This window comes from Cyprinodon tularosa, unplaced genomic scaffold (assembly GCF_016077235.1).
Source record: "Cyprinodon tularosa strain WSP-4 unplaced genomic scaffold, ASM1607723v1 ctg80, whole genome shotgun sequence".
Taxonomy (NCBI): domain Eukaryota; kingdom Metazoa; phylum Chordata; class Actinopteri; order Cyprinodontiformes; family Cyprinodontidae; genus Cyprinodon; species Cyprinodon tularosa.
This window is the reverse complement of record NW_024039563.1, coordinates 1138324-1159227: the sequence shown is the minus strand read 5'-3', so window position 1 is coordinate 1159227 and position 20904 is coordinate 1138324. Positions and strand designations below refer to the sequence as shown.

At 37.2% G+C, this 20904-nt stretch overlaps 1 protein-coding gene across 6 annotated transcripts in view; it reads right to left on the bottom strand.

Annotated features, from left to right (window-relative positions):
- Positions 1 to 20904, bottom strand: part of ralgapa2 (Ral GTPase activating protein catalytic subunit alpha 2) — a 154552-nt gene that overhangs the window by 58657 nt on the left and 74991 nt on the right. For all 6 annotated transcript variants that reach the window (XM_038271576.1, XM_038271581.1, XM_038271577.1 and 3 more), the window contains 7 exons: positions 17996 to 18124; positions 16632 to 16690; positions 14340 to 14448; positions 6793 to 6903; positions 6427 to 6495; positions 3813 to 3950; positions 1489 to 1666 (listed from right to left, as the gene is read on the bottom strand). In XM_038271576.1, the coding sequence (XP_038127504.1) occupies positions 1489 to 1666; positions 3813 to 3950; positions 6427 to 6495; positions 6793 to 6903; positions 14340 to 14448; positions 16632 to 16690; positions 17996 to 18124 (793 nt within the window). The remainder of the gene's footprint in view (positions 1 to 1488; positions 1667 to 3812; positions 3951 to 6426; positions 6496 to 6792; positions 6904 to 14339; positions 14449 to 16631; positions 16691 to 17995; positions 18125 to 20904) is intronic.

The window sequence follows — 20904 nt, the reverse complement described above, 5'->3', positions numbered from 1 at the left end:
CCTAAAGAATTTCTTTCCTCCATCTCTAAAAAACGATCCCTCTAAAAAAATGTATGGATTTAAAAATAGTAGCATTCATTTTTCAAGAAACTTAACTAATGTAGACATAACAAAATATACTGTCACTGTAATTTCAGCATCTATTATAAAATTCACAAACTGATTTTTTTTTTAGTATTAAAATTATTGAACATGACTTTCCTGAGTCTAGGAAGCTGGAAGTAAATAGTCTGATGAAAATGATTTAATTATAGTTAGAGTGGCTCAGGTTATCCTGAACTATCTCTATAGTTATGCTGCTATAGGCTTAGACTGCTGGAGGACATAGGAACCCTATTTCATCATTCTATCTCCATTCCCCCACTCTGCAGAATCTGTTAGTTCAATCTCTAACGTTATGCTCTCTCTGTTTTTTCTCATAGTAGCTTCGCCTCGTCTGTTCCTGTTTGGTTGTGACACCATTCTGGAAAGAAATATCAGCTGTGCTGCTGCCATCAACACCTTTTTTTGTAGATGTTGAGATCGGCCTGTTTTTCAGTGTAGTCCTGTTTCGCTCACTGTGACTGGCTGGATGTGCTCCCTTCATCCTCTGACATGGGAGCTGGCTCGGAGCTCGTCTGCCTGGCTAAATGTTTGCTGGACGGGGCTGCTTGTGGAGCTGGTTTACAGTTGCCGTTTGTATCTCTACTTCTGTCTCCTTGAACCCCAGTCGGTCTCGGCAGATGGCCGCTCACACTGAGCCTGGTTCTGCTGGAGGTTTCTTCCTGTTAAAAGGGAGTTTTTCCTCTCCATGGTCACTACAAGCATGCTTAGTGTGAGGGATTGCCTTCAAGTTAATTAGTGCAATCAACTGGTTTTCTTTAGATAGAAAACTTTGAATCAGTTTGAACTGTAAAGTGCCTTGAGATGACATGTGATGTGAATTAGCGCTATATAAATAAACTTAATTTAATATAATTGAATTTCTTACCTACCTGAACATGTCATGGCTTCAGAATCAGGATGCTTTTAGTTTTGTCAGAAATAAAATTAATACAGAAACAATCACAACCATTCAAACATAAAGAGAAGGTTGAAAAATTTAACAAACTAAGGGTCAGACTAGACCAAAATCAGATCCAAGATCTAATGTTAAAATGTTTAGCCTCTTAAAACCTTTCTCAGGATTACTTAATATTATTATGAACTTCAAACCTTTTCTTGCAAAAACTACAGTTAATCAAAATATAAAGAATTTAATCTAAAAGGCCTTCCTAATAGGCTAGATGAATTGTCAATATATTATAGTTATTCATTATATAAATTATAATGATAATTTCTAAATTAATTAGCAGCAGTAGCAATAGCAGTAGCTGTGTCTTTTTTAAATTAAATCTATTAACTCATGTCATGTTATTCTGTTATACACTTATTTTCAGTGCTGCAAAGCTGTTGTATTTTTCATCGATGTTGTGGGTTTTTATTCTGGCTCTTGACCTGTATCCTTACCCTCAGCTACCGTCAACAGGTTTCCAAAGTCTGCTGTGGTCGTTTGCGAGGGTGTGGGCTCGACGCTCTTAACCTGACCCAGCATCAGGTCGTAATCGCTGGACAAGTCCGACAGACTGAGGAGGTAGTGGCTCTGCTGGGTGTGCAGGTTGGAGCCGGACACGCAGCAGTGAAGAACCTGATTAATGGAACACAGAGAAAAAAGAGAGGTTAAAGACGACCAGAAGAGGTGCGCTTGTTGGGTTTTCTTTACCAAGCTTCACTTTGATCTCTTAAATTCAACATCAGTGCACAGATAGCATCTGTGCAGAGATGCTTCTGCAGACCTTTTTTTGGATAGAGAAGATCCTGAAGTGGGTGGATGTGTTTGTTGTTTGGGAGGGGGGGCATAGTCTATTTACATCATAAGGCGATGTAGAGTTGGGGGGTGGGGGGTGGATTGTGGAGAAAACAGGGTCTTTATTGCCAGTAATCCATTTCTCCTCTGATGTGTGAGTGTATCGATCTACATAACAGATGGCAGAGCATCCGTTGGCAGCACTAGATAAGGCGCACTGGGGCAGTTGATTACAGCCATTGGACAGGTTTACACTGTTTGATTTAATTAAGACATTATCCCTGTGCTCTGTGCTCACCACAAACATACACGCACAAACACCTGTATGGAGCTGAAGCTGCTGAGAGATTAAAAAGACGCAGTAAAACGTATGCTAAATGTATGCAGATGAGGGCGCCTTTTATTCGGACCTGAACATTTTGAGTAAAGCCATGCACAAAAAGAAAAAAAAAAGAGACTAATCCCATTCAGAGACAGCCTGCTCCTGCCATGTGAAACAGTATTGTGTAGGGCAATGTAGACAGTATGTGGATGCTTCTACCAAGCTGAGTGCATGGGGGAGGGATTGGCGGCTTGATGCTGAAAAGACCTGAACCAAACAGCTGCTACACCAAAGCCCCAAAGAGCTTCCTCAGTCGAGAGGTAAAAAAAAAAAAAAAAAAGAGGGGGGTGGGGGGCACGGCTGTGCCTGACAAGTAAGTGAGTGCACCTCGCATAGCAACAGTTCCTGGAAGGTAATACAGAATAAACAAGCATAGCTCACAGTTACAGGGGCGTATATATTACCCATAGATGTGAGTACACTATGTACACACAAAAATCAAATAACGAGAAGGCAGATGTATGTAAACAAATATGCAGATATGATATTCTTTCCGTCTACTTAGGAGCACACATGTACACACACAGGGTAGTGCAGCTGGCTGCTGAGGCAGGGAGAGAGCGAGCAGATGGAGAACAACTCCAGTGAAGCGACAAGGTCTAGTACAGTTTTGCATTTTACGGCCACCACCATCCTGCTAGTCACCGATATTAACTTTTTTACGCCCATTTTTTTCCCCACATGTGAAACTGAACCAGCAACTTTTTTTTTTTTTACCTTTTTGGAAAATATATAAAGCGGTATTTACAGCAGTATAAAACACCCTGTTACTGACAAAAGCCAATAATGGAATGAAATAAGCTGTCTCAGATTAGGGTGGCCATTCTCTGCTTGGTAAACAGAATAATTAAATCCGACGAGCCCATAGAAATGTAGAGAGATTTTGGTTGCTGATACTGCATTAATATTGTCACACCTCTGATGGAAACCCAGAGGGGCCGTGCCTTTTGTGCGCCGATGGACGACCAATCATGCCTAATTGTATTGCTTTCATAGCAGCTGCAGTCTCTCTCATATTAAGACATATTCCATTCAAATCTCCAGGACAAGCGTTTAGAGCCTGAGCTTATCAATTGGACAAAAGGTCCTGTTTGAATAATTGGACCATTTCTTATCAGGGGTGACATCCTTACAAAGATCTGCCGTTGACCGCATCTGCCCAGACAGGAGGGAATGAATAATACCTCATTCATTTGTGCCTGAAGCCAAGCCCTCATCCTCAGGGTCAGACCATAAATTTAAAAAAGGTTAGTTGGATAAAAACATATATGTAGATGAAATGCAGAATATTTAGCATATTTTTAAGCAATCAACTCTAGATCAGAGTGGGCTTGTAAAGGCGTTCTGCATATGATAAATGCCAATCATTTGTGTCAGCTGACACTATACGGTTACTCTGCTAAAATGTTAAATGAGGCATAATTATAAGGTCATGGTGGAGGTGAGTGTAATTAAAGCTGCAGTTCCATGTGTCCCAGTGGGGTTTGGGGGGGGGGGGGGGGGGGGGGGGGGGTCTATAGCTGAGGCTGCTGGATCTGAGGGCAGGGGTTGAGAAACTTCCAGAAAACCCCCCCCCAAAAAAAGTGTCATAATTTGTGTGCCTACCCTGTAGATATAGTCCAAAAGCGGGGCCTTGCTGGGTGAGTGCGGCTCCAGAGAAGACATGGTGATTGGCTCTAGCAGCAGACTTAGGGGGACGGCCATACACCAGTCCAGCAGGCAAAGCAGCAGTGAAACAATTAGCTTCAAGAGAGAGAGAGACATCATAAGATACAGAACACAGATCTATAGGCGCATCTCTACACGTTTCTACTATTTAACTTACAAAATAACAAAAACAAACCTTTTTTAAGACTGCCTATGCATAACATTCTAAACCTTCAAGGTGTTAACCTTTAAATACTGGAATAGTCACATCATGTTGGCAGCAAACTAACAAACCCAGGGTGGCAGTCTATGACAGTGGGGCTTGAACTCAGAACCTCAGGTTTCCAAGCTCTATACCCTAACCACTAGGGCGCCACTCCCAGATGCAAATAATTGTTAAAACTGATCCCTAGTTTTAAAACTTAAGTGCAATGTAATTCCTCTGTTTATATTCAGTCTAGAACTAATATCACCTCTCAGGTAAGTCCTGTGTGTAGATTGAAGATTTTTAGAGCACAGTTTATAGTTTGGTATCTTTGTTTGCAAAACTCCCCAAAAATTTCTGCATTAATTTCACATTAAAGATCCCATTCAAGAACAGTGTGTCCTGTTCAACCTCTAGTTAGTGCCATCTAAAAACCAAACAGAAAGTAAAATGGCCCATTTTTACTTTTTTTTTTTTTATGAGAGCTTTCAATTTCTGAAGAAAAATAAAAAGAAGTGATGCAAAACATGTCAAACTATTTGCATCATTTGGTAAATCAAAGATTAAGGATGTCATATTAATTTTATTTAACTGGAAATCTACTGCATCAATTAGGAGTCATGAGACATTTGCCCTTTAGAAAATGGAAGAAGGAGAAGTCTGGATAATTAAACATTTGTTCATTGTTATTTTTTATCCATACTTAATTTTAGAAAAAGAAAAAGGAAAAAAAATCAATGATTATATTCCTGATTTGCTAGAACACAGTATGGTCTACTGCAGGGTTGGGCAATTCCAGTCCCTGGCAGCCTGCAACTTTTAGATCCATTCTTGGTCCAACGCACCTGAATCAAAGGGGTGAGTTACCTACTCAGTATACAGTCAGTGGGTGTGTTTGGACCCGGTCTGCCTGGACTGGGTTCTTCAAGGTCCATGCATTCACTATCCATACGCTTTTTCGCCTAGCAACCATGACAGTTGACACACAAAGTAGGCAAGGAATGGATACCAAACTTGTTGTGCTAATAACATTTTGAGGAGCTCCAACAGGGGTGCCGTCATCTTAAATAACAGATTTATACTCCCACAGAGATAAAGTTATAAGAATCTGAGGTTTGATGTCAGCCATATACACAGGGAGAGATAAAACCTTTCAATAAACCAAACATTACTTGCCACATATCTGACTCAATAACCACTTAAAAACAAGTTTTTTCTTTCACTTTGGATGGAACTGTTCTCGCACTTTTATTATAATAAACTGCACTTCCAATATTCACCCCTGTTTGGAAACATTTACCTTTTTCATCGGAGCACAGAGTTTGCTTGGACTCGCAATGAATCATCGGACACCCAAGGCTGCGTAGGATACACCGGACCCGTCCTTCAAAACGGGCAAAAAGAAGGCTGCATTTTTCGGCAGCATAACGAGGAGTCTTCCCATCTGAAAAGGCCTTGTTGCTGCACTATGACCAATAAATCTGGCCTTCTGAGGACGCAGCCGCTGGATTCGAACTTAGCAAGTTCCTCCAAAGTCCACCCAGTCATCTAATTACTTGATTCAGGTGTGTTGAACCAAACACACATCTAAAAGCGACAGGATAATGGCCCTCAGGAACTGGAATTGCCCACCCCTGGCCTACACTTTATAGCTTAAAATCTTCATATAATAATAGGTTTCTTTTGCATGTATTTGTTTAACAAACCTCACAAAGTAATTTGTACCAGTGCTGTTTGTGTATTTTTTTTTTAATCAGACTTTTCCCTTCACTGAACTCTCCTTTCCCACACTTGGAAACAGCACTCTAAACAACCTCCTCCTTCATAAAGGACCTTCTGTAGATTACCCTTGTTCAAAATCAGAATCAGAAATACTTTAATAATCCCAGAGGGAAATTACTTTTGTTACACGCTCCAGTTACAGTTATATATATATATATATATATATATATACACATCCAACTACACAAGACAATAAAGATAAAAAAAAAAGATAAAAATATATACACATATAGCTCTACATTTGTAAAACTAAATCCATATTTGTTGTGGAATATGTCAATAGCAGTTTTCCAGCATGGTTGTTTTAGGCCACATTGTTGCCTTTCTGCGTTTAAAATACACTCTTTTCTGTTTTTCATTATTCCAGTTTTTAATTTGAATCGAAATATACACACATTTTTAAGATATTCTAATAAACTAAAATGCACCTATACTCGTGTCCAATAATACTACAAAGAAGAAATATGACTGGAGTGCTCTAGGGAGATAAAGGAGAAGCAAAACAAACACTTCAGTAAAAACATTCCTCTGCAAACAGCCCATTCCAATAGGATAGATCAAGGGCCTTTAGATCTATAGATGTACCTTTTTTTCTGCTTCCACAGTTGAGTGCTCTGCGCTTGGCAACAAAAAGGCTATTGTCGCCACAAAGATCTGCATTGGGACAAAACAAGGTGAAAAATAATTGGATGACACATCCATTGTTATACTCTCCTGTTCAGAGGCAGATTCATAGCTGCCCACAAAAATGAAAGTAAATAGTTCAATTAGGAGTATTTAAATGCCAAAATATAAATGACTGATTAAGCCAAGTTAATTTTATTTACATAGCACACTTCAGTAGCAAGAAATTTCAAAGTGGACTATATGAAATCAAAACAAAACAAAACACATGAACTACTTTCATTAAAAAGCAGTATTTTCTAATCCTTATAGATCTACGTGTGATACCTCAATGATTTCCTTTGGAAGAGCAGGGTCCAGCCTCTGGAGATGTTCCCAGTGAGAGATCAGCAGCTGAAACACGTCACAGGCGACTTGGGCCACTGTTTTGTTCCCGAACTGGAAAAAGTGTGAGCAATATTAATAAATAAGAGGATAACTTGAATTGCTTTTCAAATTTCAAAGTGGAAATATATCTTCCTTTATCAAAGTACTATATAGCTGAAAAGGTTCTTGAAATTTTAAAGATGGTGGAAGTAAGCCAAATATATCCTAAAAAACAAATCTGAGCATGTCAATTCAACCACTTAGAGACATGGATGCATTCAGAAGTATGCTGGTCAAGATTCTCAGACATCCAGTTCATAGTTGGACTTAGTTTCCAAGTTTGAAGATGTTTCGCTTTCCATCCAGGAATCTTTTTCAATGTATGGCATTCAGAAGTCTATTTCCTTTTTAAAATAGATGGGTTCTAATGCTTTGGGAAAACTCACCCTTCCTTTGATGAAGCAGGGTTACACAAAAGTAATAAAAAATTTTAAGCAACAAGAATTAGGCTCACGTGTTTTTTTTAAATGAGCTTTTTTAAAATGAAAACAACTCAAACGTTCACCTAAATTGTTTAAAAAGTGGTATGAAGGACAAAGGAGAAATAAATACAAATCTTAACAATTTTTTATTAGAAGACTACAATTTGGTAAAACATTCCAGGAACCAATTTTATAGTGGAGGATTTTGGCGAATTTTTGAAAAGACCCGTGCGCTTTTTTTTACATTGGCCCCTTGATTTTAAGCTATTACATCATGTTCTACTCACCCACATTAGTTCTGTATCATTTGAAGCTGTTCTGAAGATATTTGCTTGTGTTATATCCAAGTAACGTCTTCCTATGGGCAACGAGTTGAAGTCACAAGCTTAGCTGTTGATAATTTATTCTTTATGGTACGCCAGCATTCATACATGTAGGTGAATCACTGTCCCCTAGACATCTGCGGTTATATTTGATATATTTATATATTTTTTTAAACAAAGCAGAGTGTGTATGACGTCATCTGCATGCGCCGGACTAGAGTTGTGACAGGCAGCGCGGGCCACAGGCGGCTACGCTCTACCCCTTATATTCGTTCGGCTAGCTAATCTGAATCGTTCAAGTCCATTTTGAGAGCGAGATCATCTGTGGTAGTAGCACTAGACATCTTCCAGTCATGTGAGTAAAACTAGCAGCAGTTCAGTGGACAGGATGAATGAACGGTAGCCGGGCAAAAATAACAAAAATATATACACTTTTTTGTTAAGTATATAATTCCACATGTGTCAATTCAAAGTTTTGATGCCTCTAGTTTCGATCTTAAATATTTTCATAGTCATGAAAATAAAAAACACTCTTTGAATGAGTAGGTGTGTCCAAACTTTCGGTCTATACCATATATATATATATATATATATATATATATATATATATATATATATATATATATATATATATATATATATATATATATATATAGTGTGTGTTTTAGGTGTCTAGGAGGCTGACGGCATAGGATTTAAATACTTGGCTAACATTGCCAATAGAGTCTTGCTGCAGAAATCTCCCGGCTTACTGTCGGTTGCTTCCCATTGCAGCCTCCGAGCTTGACTGTGTCTTCCCTTTGCTTCCCCTTCCCCTTTTTTCTATGTTGTCATGGAAACACATCTTTAAGCATGTTTTAAAATATGCATTTGTTTAGAATTTTTATCCAATTAAACATATTTGAAGTAAATCTTATGAAACTCACGACAATTCATGTGTTTAGGTTCAGGTTTGTTTCAAATTATCGATTTAATTTCTTACAAAAAAGAAATACACAGCCCTCCCAACATAGTGAGAAACAGTGATATTAAAAGAGTAATTGCTCCAAATATTCTTACAGCAGGCTACTCATGCGGTGAGTAGCACTTCAAAATCAGATTGTAATAGGAGGAAAATGTTATCCTTCAATTTATCGGTAACCCCTACCATTTTATATCAGTATGGGGTAGTGATTATAAGTACTTGTGTAATGTAAGGTTAATCTTTAGTGAAAACACATGATTATAAATAGTGACAGATTCTGCCATCCATTTGCACTATGGTAGCATTTCGAATCAGTCTCCAGTATAGGATTTGTGTTTATTTTATTAAATACACTTTTACTTACAAATATTAAAAAAGGGCAATAATTTGTTCTCTTGCACATTAAAGAAATAAAAGATAAATACTGAAAATAAAACAAATTAATAATGATGAGAGCCAACAGATGTTGGAGAAGAAATATGTACCTTGTCACGCTTGGATATGGGCTGCTTTTTAATTATAATTAAGGCTGGGCAATTCATTGTTTTTGCAATATAATCACAATTTAACAAAACACAATTATTAAATAGCAGAGGCACTGATTTTAAATCAAACTATTTTTAGCAGGGGTAAGAGACTAAATTTCGCTCTACAGTCCTTTAGGTGGAGGTAAAACGCTTAAAGTGGGTTTGATACCACACAGAAAGGTAGAGAGAGTAGCAGCTAGCATGCAGATCCATGCATGCAAGCAGAAATCAATGCTTTTTAACACAATGGTTACAGTGAAGTCCTGTACCAATTGACTGTGTTTAAGCAAGTTTTCAAAAACTGAAAGCTTGGGTTGAAACATCTATAAGCTTAAGGGCAGATTATACTTCTGCAACCGCACAGATCAAATGTTGCCTGGGTCTGGTCGTGAACAAGCTTTGCTGGTATGCTTCTGCACCATCGGCCTGGAATTTCTAGGGAAGCACAGCAGTTTCCCGCTAAAGCGCTAGGGGGAGCCTAGTCAAGAACTTGCGTGCCGGTGCGTGTGTTTATCTTCCGAAACAACAATGGCGTGGGGACTGTGGTCGCGCACAGAGACAGATTTGATGGTTGCAGAGGCTATGCGTCAGAAATCGAAATACAATTGCAATTTTTGTTGAAAATAATTGCAATTTTAATTTTTGGGAGAATCGTTCAGCCCTAATTATAATTCACATGCTCATGTGCGCAGTGGGTAGCACTGCTGCCTTGCAGCAAGAATGTTCTGGGTTCGATTCCCGGCCCGGGGTCTTTCTGCATGGAGTTTGCATGTTCTCCCTGTGTATGTATGGGATCTCTCCGGGTACTCCGGCTTCCTCCCACAGTCCAAAAACATGACTGTTAGGTTAATTGGTTTCTCTAAATTCTCCTTAGGTGTGAGTGTGTGTGTGTGTGAATGGTTGTTTGTCCTGTTTGTCTCTGTGTTGCCCTGCTATAGACTGGTGACCTGGACAGGGTGGACCCCGCCTCTCGCCCGTAGACAGCTGGAGATAGGCACCAGCACCCCTCACGACCCCGGCAGGGATAAGCATGACAGAAAATAGAGGTTCAAGGTGCATTTAATAGCATACTATTTGTTTTTTTTTTTACATGTATATTTATTCTTCATTCTGACAGACCAAAGTCGCACGAAGTTGTAGATGTTCCGTTTTAAAAAAGAAATAAAAGAAGCATAAAAGGTTAGAATAAACTAGGCGGACCAAATCTATATAACAATATAAATATCTATATCTATATAAAATATGGGACATTATCAGGGACATGCACGACTTTTACAAGTTTCTTGTGCAACTCACTTGTACAGCATTTCTTTACATTGCGCTCCACTCCATATACAAAAAAAAACTTGGGCTAACTTTAATGGTTTAAGTTAAGGCTTGTTATTCTGGGAGTTTTTTTACACATTTACTAATGTAGTTGCAATTTTTTCCTTGAACCTTTTTCTTAACATTTGGGGTATATTAAAATTGTTAGGCATTTCCATTCTATTTAAAGAAGCTGGTCATGTCGTGTGGCGTAGCATTTATATTTTGACTGACAGCCAGTGGTGCTTTGTGACAATGATGGCAGCTCTGCTTTCTTTACATCTAAGAAAATAAAAATACATTTGTATTTATTTCTTTATTTTATGATTTTTTTTCTACTTTTCACAATATAATCCAGTGAAATGCAGGGTATTTTTTTAATTTGAGAGACATGGGGACGAAAGTAAAAGATGTGGCACAGTCCTGCAAACATCTGGTCATTCTAGAATAAACAAAGCAAATTGGCCACTTACATTTTAAACAGCATGTGAACATACAGACACCTCGACATCGCAGTACCAGCAGGTCTTTGGACAATAATAAAAGTGGAACACAGTGAGCAGACCAAACTGGAATTTGGTGAGAGTGTAAAAAGTTTTGTGAAGATACAAATTAAAACTGGTTTGATTAATTTTTAGCCTATGAAAAATAAGAAAACTTAATATACAATTTGTTAGGTAAAGAATGTATTTAATATTCTTACTGAGACATAAAATAGATATTGACTGACACTAATTTCTCAAACAATCCAGGATAACTGAAAAAGCAAGGGTTTTTCAATGTCATATCATGAACAGACTGGTTATTTACAAGGAAGGAAAGCGCTAGGAGGAAGCTGAGTGAGTGGCATCCAAAGCACCATCAGACATACTAAATGTGACTACACTTTATCGGAAGATCAATGAAAAAATCTTTAGACTCTGAGATAAAGACACAACCTCATCACAGACAAAGAGACTACTTGGGAGTTTAATAATCAAACGTCATGACAGAAGAAGTCTTTTCTCATCCATGCCTCAGAGGATAAGCTATAGGGTCTCTAAACAACTTTTAGGACTGGAGTATGGGGCCAAATGCAAATAGTTGCTGTATGCTTCCTTCTGATCAGCTACAACACACCTAAAGAATCTGAAAGCAAAAAAACCCCAAACTGATAATCTGTTTTAAAATGTAAACTGTCAAAAACTGCATAAGAGGGACTAGAGAGCAGGGATAGGAAGTCTCAAAACTGGCCATGACCTGTTTTCTCCCTGTCTTATGCCTCTGTCTTGGTTTCTTTTTCTCTAATTGCTTCCAGGCCAATTTGAGACTTTGCAGTTTTGTATAAAAATAACAAACCAATAAAACAAAATACCAATTATAATAAAAAGAAACATAACTATCTTTAATCTATAGTTGCAGATGCACATAGCACTGAATGGCGATGTGAACACTTTATGATCTGAGCACAGCTGGATCCCATCATCTCAGACTAAATGCAAAGTTCTTGAGGAGGGATTAAGGACATCGGCGAAAAAATATAACAAATTACATGCGCAACACCCAATATACCCAATTTAATACTAAGTAAATAATAGTTAATAATAAATAAAAAAATCTAACAGATGTGGAAAACAAAAACCAAACAATTTCAACATTGTTCTGGTAATTCAAACCAAACTCTGCTGTTTCCAGTGGTTTCAAAATGGCCCTTTCCAGACAAACGCCAGCCGAATGGCAGCGTACTCCCCTGTGGCTCCCAGCAAAATCCCTTCCAACTTCCAGCCACTGGCCTTCTCCTGGGTGTGCTTTTTTTACTCTGACTCCACCCTTTCTCTGAATTACAGGGTCTGACCAGAAGATGATGCTTCTCTTTAGATCTTAATGTCCACAAATAATGACAGAAAGAACATTTTAGTACAAAGATTGATGTTTAAAAAAGGAATTGCAGGGGACCAGCCAAGGGTCCAACAAGGAAAGTGGGGAATTTTTGAATAGCTACTACTGCAGCATTAAAGCGATACGTTCTTCTAGATCACAATACCTAGCCAACAACGGTGCGTCATCTCCCAACTTACATACTGTAGTCGATATTTCAAGAGGGCAGCCCCGCTCGTGGCATTGATAGTGAGAAGCGGTGTATATTAGCCTGAAGAATCATTTAAAATAAGTCATACGCGTCAACTCTTTAGGTCACAAAGTCTGTGGCGCGCCTTTAATTAATAGATAACAATAATAATAATAAAAAAAAAAAAAAAAAAGATTTACTTTGTTTTTTTTTTTTTACCAATTTGAGTTGTAGCAAAAATCACTCTGAAGGGCAGAAAACAAGTAGGATAAACAAGTTTTTGCTCTTACAGCTGGCTTTAAATCAGATATTATTTATGAGTAAGCGTGGCAATAATTAGCTCTTTTAGGGTTTGTAATCATGTAAAATAAATGAAATGATTTTTGTTCAAAGACACTTTCTAACACACTCTTTGGAGCTTTTATTCCAAAATACTCCACATAACTATTGTGCAATGTAAACCAGTGAATTAAGTTTATAGAATATGTATCTATATGCTGCTGCATTTATCAGCTTTAATATTAGATTACCCTGATATTATTAGTTTAATAGCAATAAGTAAGTTTGGTAAATCAATTAACAATTATTGCATTAACTGATGCATTTATGGTGTACAAAAAAATTATATTCTTTTATATTTGTCGAAATTGTAAACATTCAATGAATCCATTACAGCTGGGGAGCACTTAAGTGCTCTAGTTTTATCTTTGACGTGTTTGCACTCCAAACAATTATTCACAAATTTGATCATTTGTAATCATAACCTCATAATAAAATAGAATTTCTTCTTATTATATGTCTCACTGAGATACCTGAATTTTATAGAAGCAGGACGCCTCTGCTTATTGTAGATGGTGAATTAAAGTTTAGACCCAAGATGCACTTTCTGAGGGCCATTTCTTCGTAATTTCCCTTAAATTTAGTTTTCGCTTAACTGTGCAGATGATCAGCATAATTTCATTTCACTTCAGAACCCTGCCTCATTTTCTCCAGACTCATTGGAGGAAAGAATTGAGCTGTTGACAATTTTCCTTCAAATGTGGATTTCTTCAGTGATTTGAAATTCTTTGTGGAGAAATAGAATTTCCCATTTCTTCCAGCTGAATGCCTCTCAACATGTAACAAGGGCAGACAATGTGGGGAGTACAGAAATGGCCAAACACAAAAAGGGGCCCTGAGAGTTCAGCACCTGCTTTTAGAAAAGAGACTCTCAGTGCCACTCTTCCCCCTAGTTCCCCCACCCAGCATATACCCTCTATTTTGGGGCTGGTTGAGTCTGTGTGTCAAGTTGTACAGGGGAGTGATTACTGCTCCATTAGAGAAGGGGTGGGGTGGGGGAGGCGGGGGTGCTCAAGCAGGAAGCTGGGAGATGTAGCTGCTTAAATTGGCCCACATCTACAGAGAGCGAGCAGACTGGAAATTACGCCACCGCCCAAAATCCTTTTTCGTGGGGGGAAAAAAAAAAAGTCACAGCCTCCTTTGGTTCTCTGCATCTCTTCACTCAGAGAAAAAAAAAGAGGGTTCTTTAAAAATATACCTATGAGTCATATCACATCAGGGAGATGTTTTATTCCAACTTTTTCTCGGTCTTCCACTATGTCAAAATTGTTCTGCAGTCCTTTTATGCAATCAACTCCAATTACTGTTGAAGCTAAACCCAAATAGGGATAGTAGAATAAAAACAGCTATTATGTACACATTTATTTTAAGACACAGTAATTCACTCGATATGTTTTTTTCCCCCTACTACAACTATGGTGTATAAAATAATAAAAATGAGGCTAGTAATTTAAAAAAAAAGCATTTCTATGCTTTACATTTACAAAAAAGTACAAACAAGCTCTTTTTAAAGTTACAGACCTTTAGTGTTACTCCCAGAACATTGATGGCATCTTTTACTTGGTGGTGAATGGTCTTTTGCATGAGCTCCTCACATACCCACAGGCCCAGGCTGCATACAGCAATGCACCTGAAAGGCAGAACCAGAATACATCAGTTCACAAAGAAACAACAGCATCTAAACAAAAAATCTATACAAAGAATAATCCTGTAGTTAGATAGAAAGATATTAGTCTCATAGTCTTGATCCGTTTTGCTTTTGTCAGATTCGAACATCTTAGATCATAAAAACTAACGTTAATGTCAAAAACGATAAATTGAATAAATAGAAAGCGATAATTCTATCTATCAAGGGAAGATATGCCCAAACTAACATGTATAAAAGTGTTCACTCCTTCAACATAAGTAGTTGTGCCTCCCTTTGCAGCAACAACTTTCACCAAGCACTACAATTGCAGAAACTCATCTTCATATTGTATTATTCATCAAAATAGGGTGTTTTCATGCCTGAATGGGCCATTTAAGTTCTGCCAAAACATCCCTACTTGAAATACATTTTTGACCAGAGCACCGAAAACAATAGTTTGTTTTGTTTGAGCCCATCAGTAGTGCCCTTGCTTTCCTTCTCCTGCTGCTTACCCAAATCTTACGTTAGCTTCTAGCAATGAACTGATGATCAGACACTCTTCACTAAGATTTCCTTTAACGCTACGTTCACATCGAACGCAATCTGATCAGCAAAAAACGCAGGTTTACATGCAGCACGTCCCGAGCAGCAGGAGCAGCGCATCTTGAAGCATGTGAGCAGGTGAAGCAGCGCCTCATTAACTTCAGAGCATCTAAAGCGAGTGACCTGCTTCACAAGCAACTGATGCAGAAGTTTGAAAATTTGAACTTTTGCTGGTCAACGCGACACATCAACCAATCAGAGAAGCTGATCTGGAAGCTGGCAAAGAGAACACAGCACTGCTCATGCAGAGCTCTCAGAATAAAGCCATCAGAAATATACAAAAAAATATATATCTATATATATATATCTATATATCTATATATATAGATATATATATAAATAACAAGGTAAAACTCTTGTAGCTTTACATAAAAGGCAAGGAGAATTTTTTTTCATGAACAAAGACAAGCGAAGTGTATGACCACTCGAGCAAAATAGTTTATTAAAGCCAAGCGTACACTGTGCAATTTTTTTCAATCGTTGCACGCAGCTGCAGCTCACACCGTAAGACGAAACTGCAGGGTGTCATACAGTGTGAGTTCACAGCTCAAAATGTTTGTTTTCAGACAGTGTGGGGGACGCTCTGATGCGATCCACCTGCTCACATTGTACGTCTAAAAACCACGTCAGGCTCAGCTCCGCAGTGAGATGGCGCTACTCGGACTCATCAATCTGGAAGCCAAACGAGTAAGAGAGGAATATGAAGCTCACAAGAGTGAAACGTGCTGCCTTGGCAATTTGTGCAATTTTGTGTTGAAAGCCCTAAAAAGAAAAGGCAACAACGTATTTGGTCAAAGACATAGCTGAGCAAACTTGGCTACTACTGTCTGTCAATTATGCAGAAAGAACTCCATTTCACTCGCACCCCCGCCATGCTTCTGTGTTTTTAACTGAGAGGAAGAAGAAGAGGAATCCTCGTTTGCCCACTGAGCGATTTGCCCACGATGGCCAACTGAATTTCAAACATGTTTCATTTTCTCTACCCCTGACGATTCCTGATCAGGAGTTGGTTGTGAGAGGCTGATCGCCCCTCGTTACCCACTGTACACTACACAATGCACGATCAGGCTGAAAGTCGGGCCGATCAACAAATTATCACACGAATGGAAAGTCCCCCGAAAAATAGCACAGTGTAAGCCAGGCTTAAGGCCTGTTTTACTCAGATTATTAATGGAAAGTTGAGTGGAACAATATGCACAAGCTAGGATGATCGCGGCCTTAATGGAAATAACCTAGAACTGAATTAAATATATGAGTCACTGACCTTATGAAGTACTCTAGTTTCTGAGAAACTGAATTTGGGATTTTGACTAACTGAAGATGATTATCCATGACAGACCTGTCATGGATTTGAAGCTTTGAATATTTCACTCTGTGTGATTGTTTTATATATTTTTGATTCTATCAGTTTACAATTTAGGACAGAGTACACGGACATAAAAAAAAAATGCATTTTTTTTCTAAAACATTTTAATATATTAAGGGGAACCCAGAAACATGAAAAGAAAACTGCTGTTCATCAAACTAAAGAATAATACAGGTGTGTTCCAGCAGATAACCAGAACCAGTACAGGTAATCATACCTTGCTCCTTCACAATGCTCCTTAGTAGCTGCACCCAGAAGAATCCCAACCAGATTATTCTGAAAAAAAAAAAAAAATAAACAGAACAGAATCAGTAATCCATTCATTCTCAAATAATCATTTCAGGTGTATGTCCGATTAATCTGGAGCACAGATTATCAGAACATTTTAGATTTAAGACCCAAAGTATTGGCAGAGAATTTCAACATTTCTATAAAATCAATCAATATTTGGTATTATAATAACACAAACAGCATCAGTAACCAGTGTTTTAGGGTCATCATTGTCGTTTTTAATGGTTTCTTGAATTTCTGCGGAGGATCTCGAGATCCCATACCTGCTCACCTTAAACACCAGGTGGGCTCCCCAACTTTGGGAGTCAGACAGCTAGAGACCTTTAGAGTCTAAATAAGCTGAAAATTTGTATTGGCAGATTATAAATTTATTAAATCCAAGGCTGGGAATGAGTCAAATGTATGAATGATCTGTATCTAATGTAATTATCATTACAGCAACAGAAGAAATGCGATAATCTTTAAAAACAATACAACAGAAAGAAGTAACAAAACATCTTATTAAAATTATTTAAGACATATTTTTAGTGATTAAAAAATGTGGGACTGAAGTGGTTAACAAAACCTAAAGGGTTCCACCTCAGAATCAGTTAACAATTAGTTCTAACAGTAAGATTTGTTAGGGAATATAACCCTTATTTGTTTTTCATTAACGTATTACAACAAAACACAATTTTTCAGTTTGATATAGACATTTATGATAATTCTAACTTCATAAAACTATAATTTAAGGGAAAAAATGAATCAACAAACTGATGACACATTTGAAGTTGTTTTCCTCTTATCTTTTAAGTTAGTTTGAGAAGGACATTTTTTTAATCAAGTGCATCCTCTCCAACATTTATGGAATTAATTTCCTACTTTGTCCTCCACTTGCTCAGATTTCTACTTTTTAAGGATACTCAAAATCTCTTGCGAAGAGACTTGTAAGATTTGCAGTAATAGCTTTTAAGAAGTCACCTTGTTTTAAAAATGTTTTTGATTCGTCAGTCTTTCTCATTTTAAAACAAACTTAAGAAAAAGAATAAAAATTCCAACTTTTTTGCTCCGATCTAAAACTAAAATATCCTCAGAAAAAAAAACATGAAAACACTTGTAAAAACATACAAAAACCTAACAGGTATGTTTACTGTTTGCAGGTATTGTATGATATATAAAGTTTTTTTAATGAAATCCTCTTGATAGTGAAATAGTTAAAAGTAATCTATACAGCTCAACATTTGTTAGAATAGAAGACAAATTAATTCAGAGGATGAATAATCCATCACCTAATCCTTCCTAACTACTCACCTTGAGATTGTCATTGCCTACGCTGACGTCATTAGAGCCAGGCACACTTTTGAGTATAGCAATCTGCTGGTACAGGTTGGGAAAACAGACGAGTGAACCCAAGATCGTCTGAGCCTCTATCCTGGGAGCCTGGAGGAGACGAACATAAAGAAACAGAAAAAAAAAAAAGGAGCATGAATGCACACAATTGTAAAAAACAACAAAAGGAGCTTTGCATTAGTTACAATGTCCATAGATCCACTATAATAAACTTGATCATCATCAGTGATCTTTCAGATATTCTACATGAAGTTATGACCCTGGAAAGCCCTGGAAAACCAAATAACTGATGGCAGGTTAAACTCAAACTCAAAAAAAAAAAGATGTAATTGTTAGCATGTTCTTTTAGCATTGCAGGCTAACAAAAGAAGTCAAATGACTCCCATTCCAAAGTGGTGGATCCCTTCGTCTGTTTCAATTTACATGTTTTCAAAACAAAAACAAGGTTTTGTTGGGCTAATGTATAAAACCTCGAACTCAACTCCATTCCTGACATTTTGAATTGAAAAAGCTTCCTGGATGGGAAACAAAACGTCCTCAACCTCTAAGACAAAGTCCAGTGGATTGTTTTTCATATCTTTTTTCGTAATAAACATGTAAGTAAACCATAACATTTCTTTTTAAATCATTTGAAAATGAAAACAAGGGTTAAAAGTTATAGTAATATTTGGAATAACAATGTCTCTCGATTCTGAAAATTCTTTAGGAAAATAAATCTGTATCTTTGCCTGTCTAATGTGGTGCATTTCTCATTTAACCACAAGTACGCTAATGAATGGTTTAATCCGAGCATTGAAGTGCATTGATTTAGGAAGAATTAAAGTTGACTTTTAAGATAAGGTTAAAAAAGACTCAATCTTTTAAGAGCCAGTTGCGATAAATCACATTGTTTGAATCGCACAGTGCCATATCCATCTACTATTGAAAGACAAGTTCTTCCTCCAAACTAATTATCACATCATCATAAGTCACTGCAACTTCGTACATCCCAATGGAAACGTTCCTCTGCGTTTCACCTATCACTTACAGAGCTGCATCTGTGCAGCACCAAGGAAGCATTGTGGGGATCTGGGATCAAGAGTGTTAATCTTTGGGATTCGAACCAGGGAACATGCATATAGCATCACCTTTATTTTCTTTCAGTGAGCCACCCGGATCCAGCTGTGATCCAAAAACACCCAAATGATCCAAAGATCCTAATGCAGCACTCCCAACAGCCTCAAAAGCAGCCTTTTTTTTACTTTAAAGTAGGTCATATAATATAGGACAAGGCTACTGAGGGACCTTCCCTAAGATAAGACTATGGTATCACAGCTATGATATAAATTAGGGAAGAAAGGCTCCATTCAACTGGAAAACATACAATAAGTATTTAATATGTAAATGCAGAACATCTGAAATGATATTCTACTATTAAATGGCTCAAAGAAGACAGTTTGATTGTGAAATCACACACTGATGTCACTAAAACAATCATGCTTTGATACGTGGTCTAAAACATCTATATTTATTGGCTAGTTTATTGCTTTTATTTTCAGAATTGCTCTCATTGTTCTAGTTCTACCTTTGTTGGATAATCTTTAGATTTGTTTTTTGTGTATTTCTTTATCCAATTAAATTCATAGTTTAAATAGAAATTGGCTGATTTAATGATTCAACATTCCATTGGCTCTTCATATAATCTTTACTCAAAGTTATAAGTGGGATTTCGCAGTATTACTAACATTGAAATACATACAGACATTTCAATAGAGCTTCTTTTAAATGTAACAGAGCTAAGGAAAAAAACAAAGAAAAAATGTAATTATACATTTATTTTACAGACTATTAGACAAATTTAAAAATGTCAATTTAACTTCACGAATATTATCATAACTACAACATAGTATTGCTTTTCCTGCTTTGTCTGATAATTTTTAAAATCATATCAAGCTTGAGCTAACAAAATGTAAATATGGACACAGGAATTAAGAGTTAAGATTTTGGGTGTTATTTTGTATTATTTTTCCAAAAAACAGAGGAACAACCTTGTTCCATTTTTTTTAGTAAATCACAGGAAAGTAATTTGTGGTTATAAATTCTGTCATTGTTGCTCACTCCAACATTCTAGCACAATAAGGAAAGAATGCTGGAAGGTTTTTTTTTTTTCCAAATTACATTCTTGAGTTTTGGACAAGTCATACAAATGACAGGCATTTCAAGCATTTCTGTTTTTTGCTCCTTGGATTTTTTTTTAGGCTTATCTGTGGATTTTTAAAAGCCCAACCAAAACACAAAAAAACAACAAAGGAAAAAAAGAATAAAACAGTATACACACTTATAAGAGTGATGTTTACTGTTGGAGTTAGGATAATAAGAGACTATGTTTTAATGTTCTTAAGATGACAAGATTGTTATGTACTGGAAGTCGGAGTTGTACAGAGTGAATAGGAATAGTGCCAGCCCCAGTGGTGCTCTGATGCTGTCGATTAGGGCTGACCGATTAATTGCATTTGCAATATAATCGCAATTTAACAAAACGCAATTTCCAAACAATTCAATCAATTTTGATCACATTACATTTAACAGGAGAAATACGCAATACTGGCCTTTAGATGGCAGTAATGCACTTGCTGCCACACAGAAAGGTAGAGAGAGCTGCAGCTAGCCCACAATTCCATGCGTAAGAGTAGAAGTAAGAACTTTTTCACACAAAGGTTACATTAGTTTTACAACAATGGAATCTGGAAGAGCAAGATTTTGAGGTCACGAAAAATCCTTAAACCCTCAAAGAAAACATTTATGAGTTCGTCGTCAGTGCAAAGGAAAAGATCTAAATAAAATCGCGATCGCAAAATTGGTAAAATAAATTAATAAATAAATATATATAT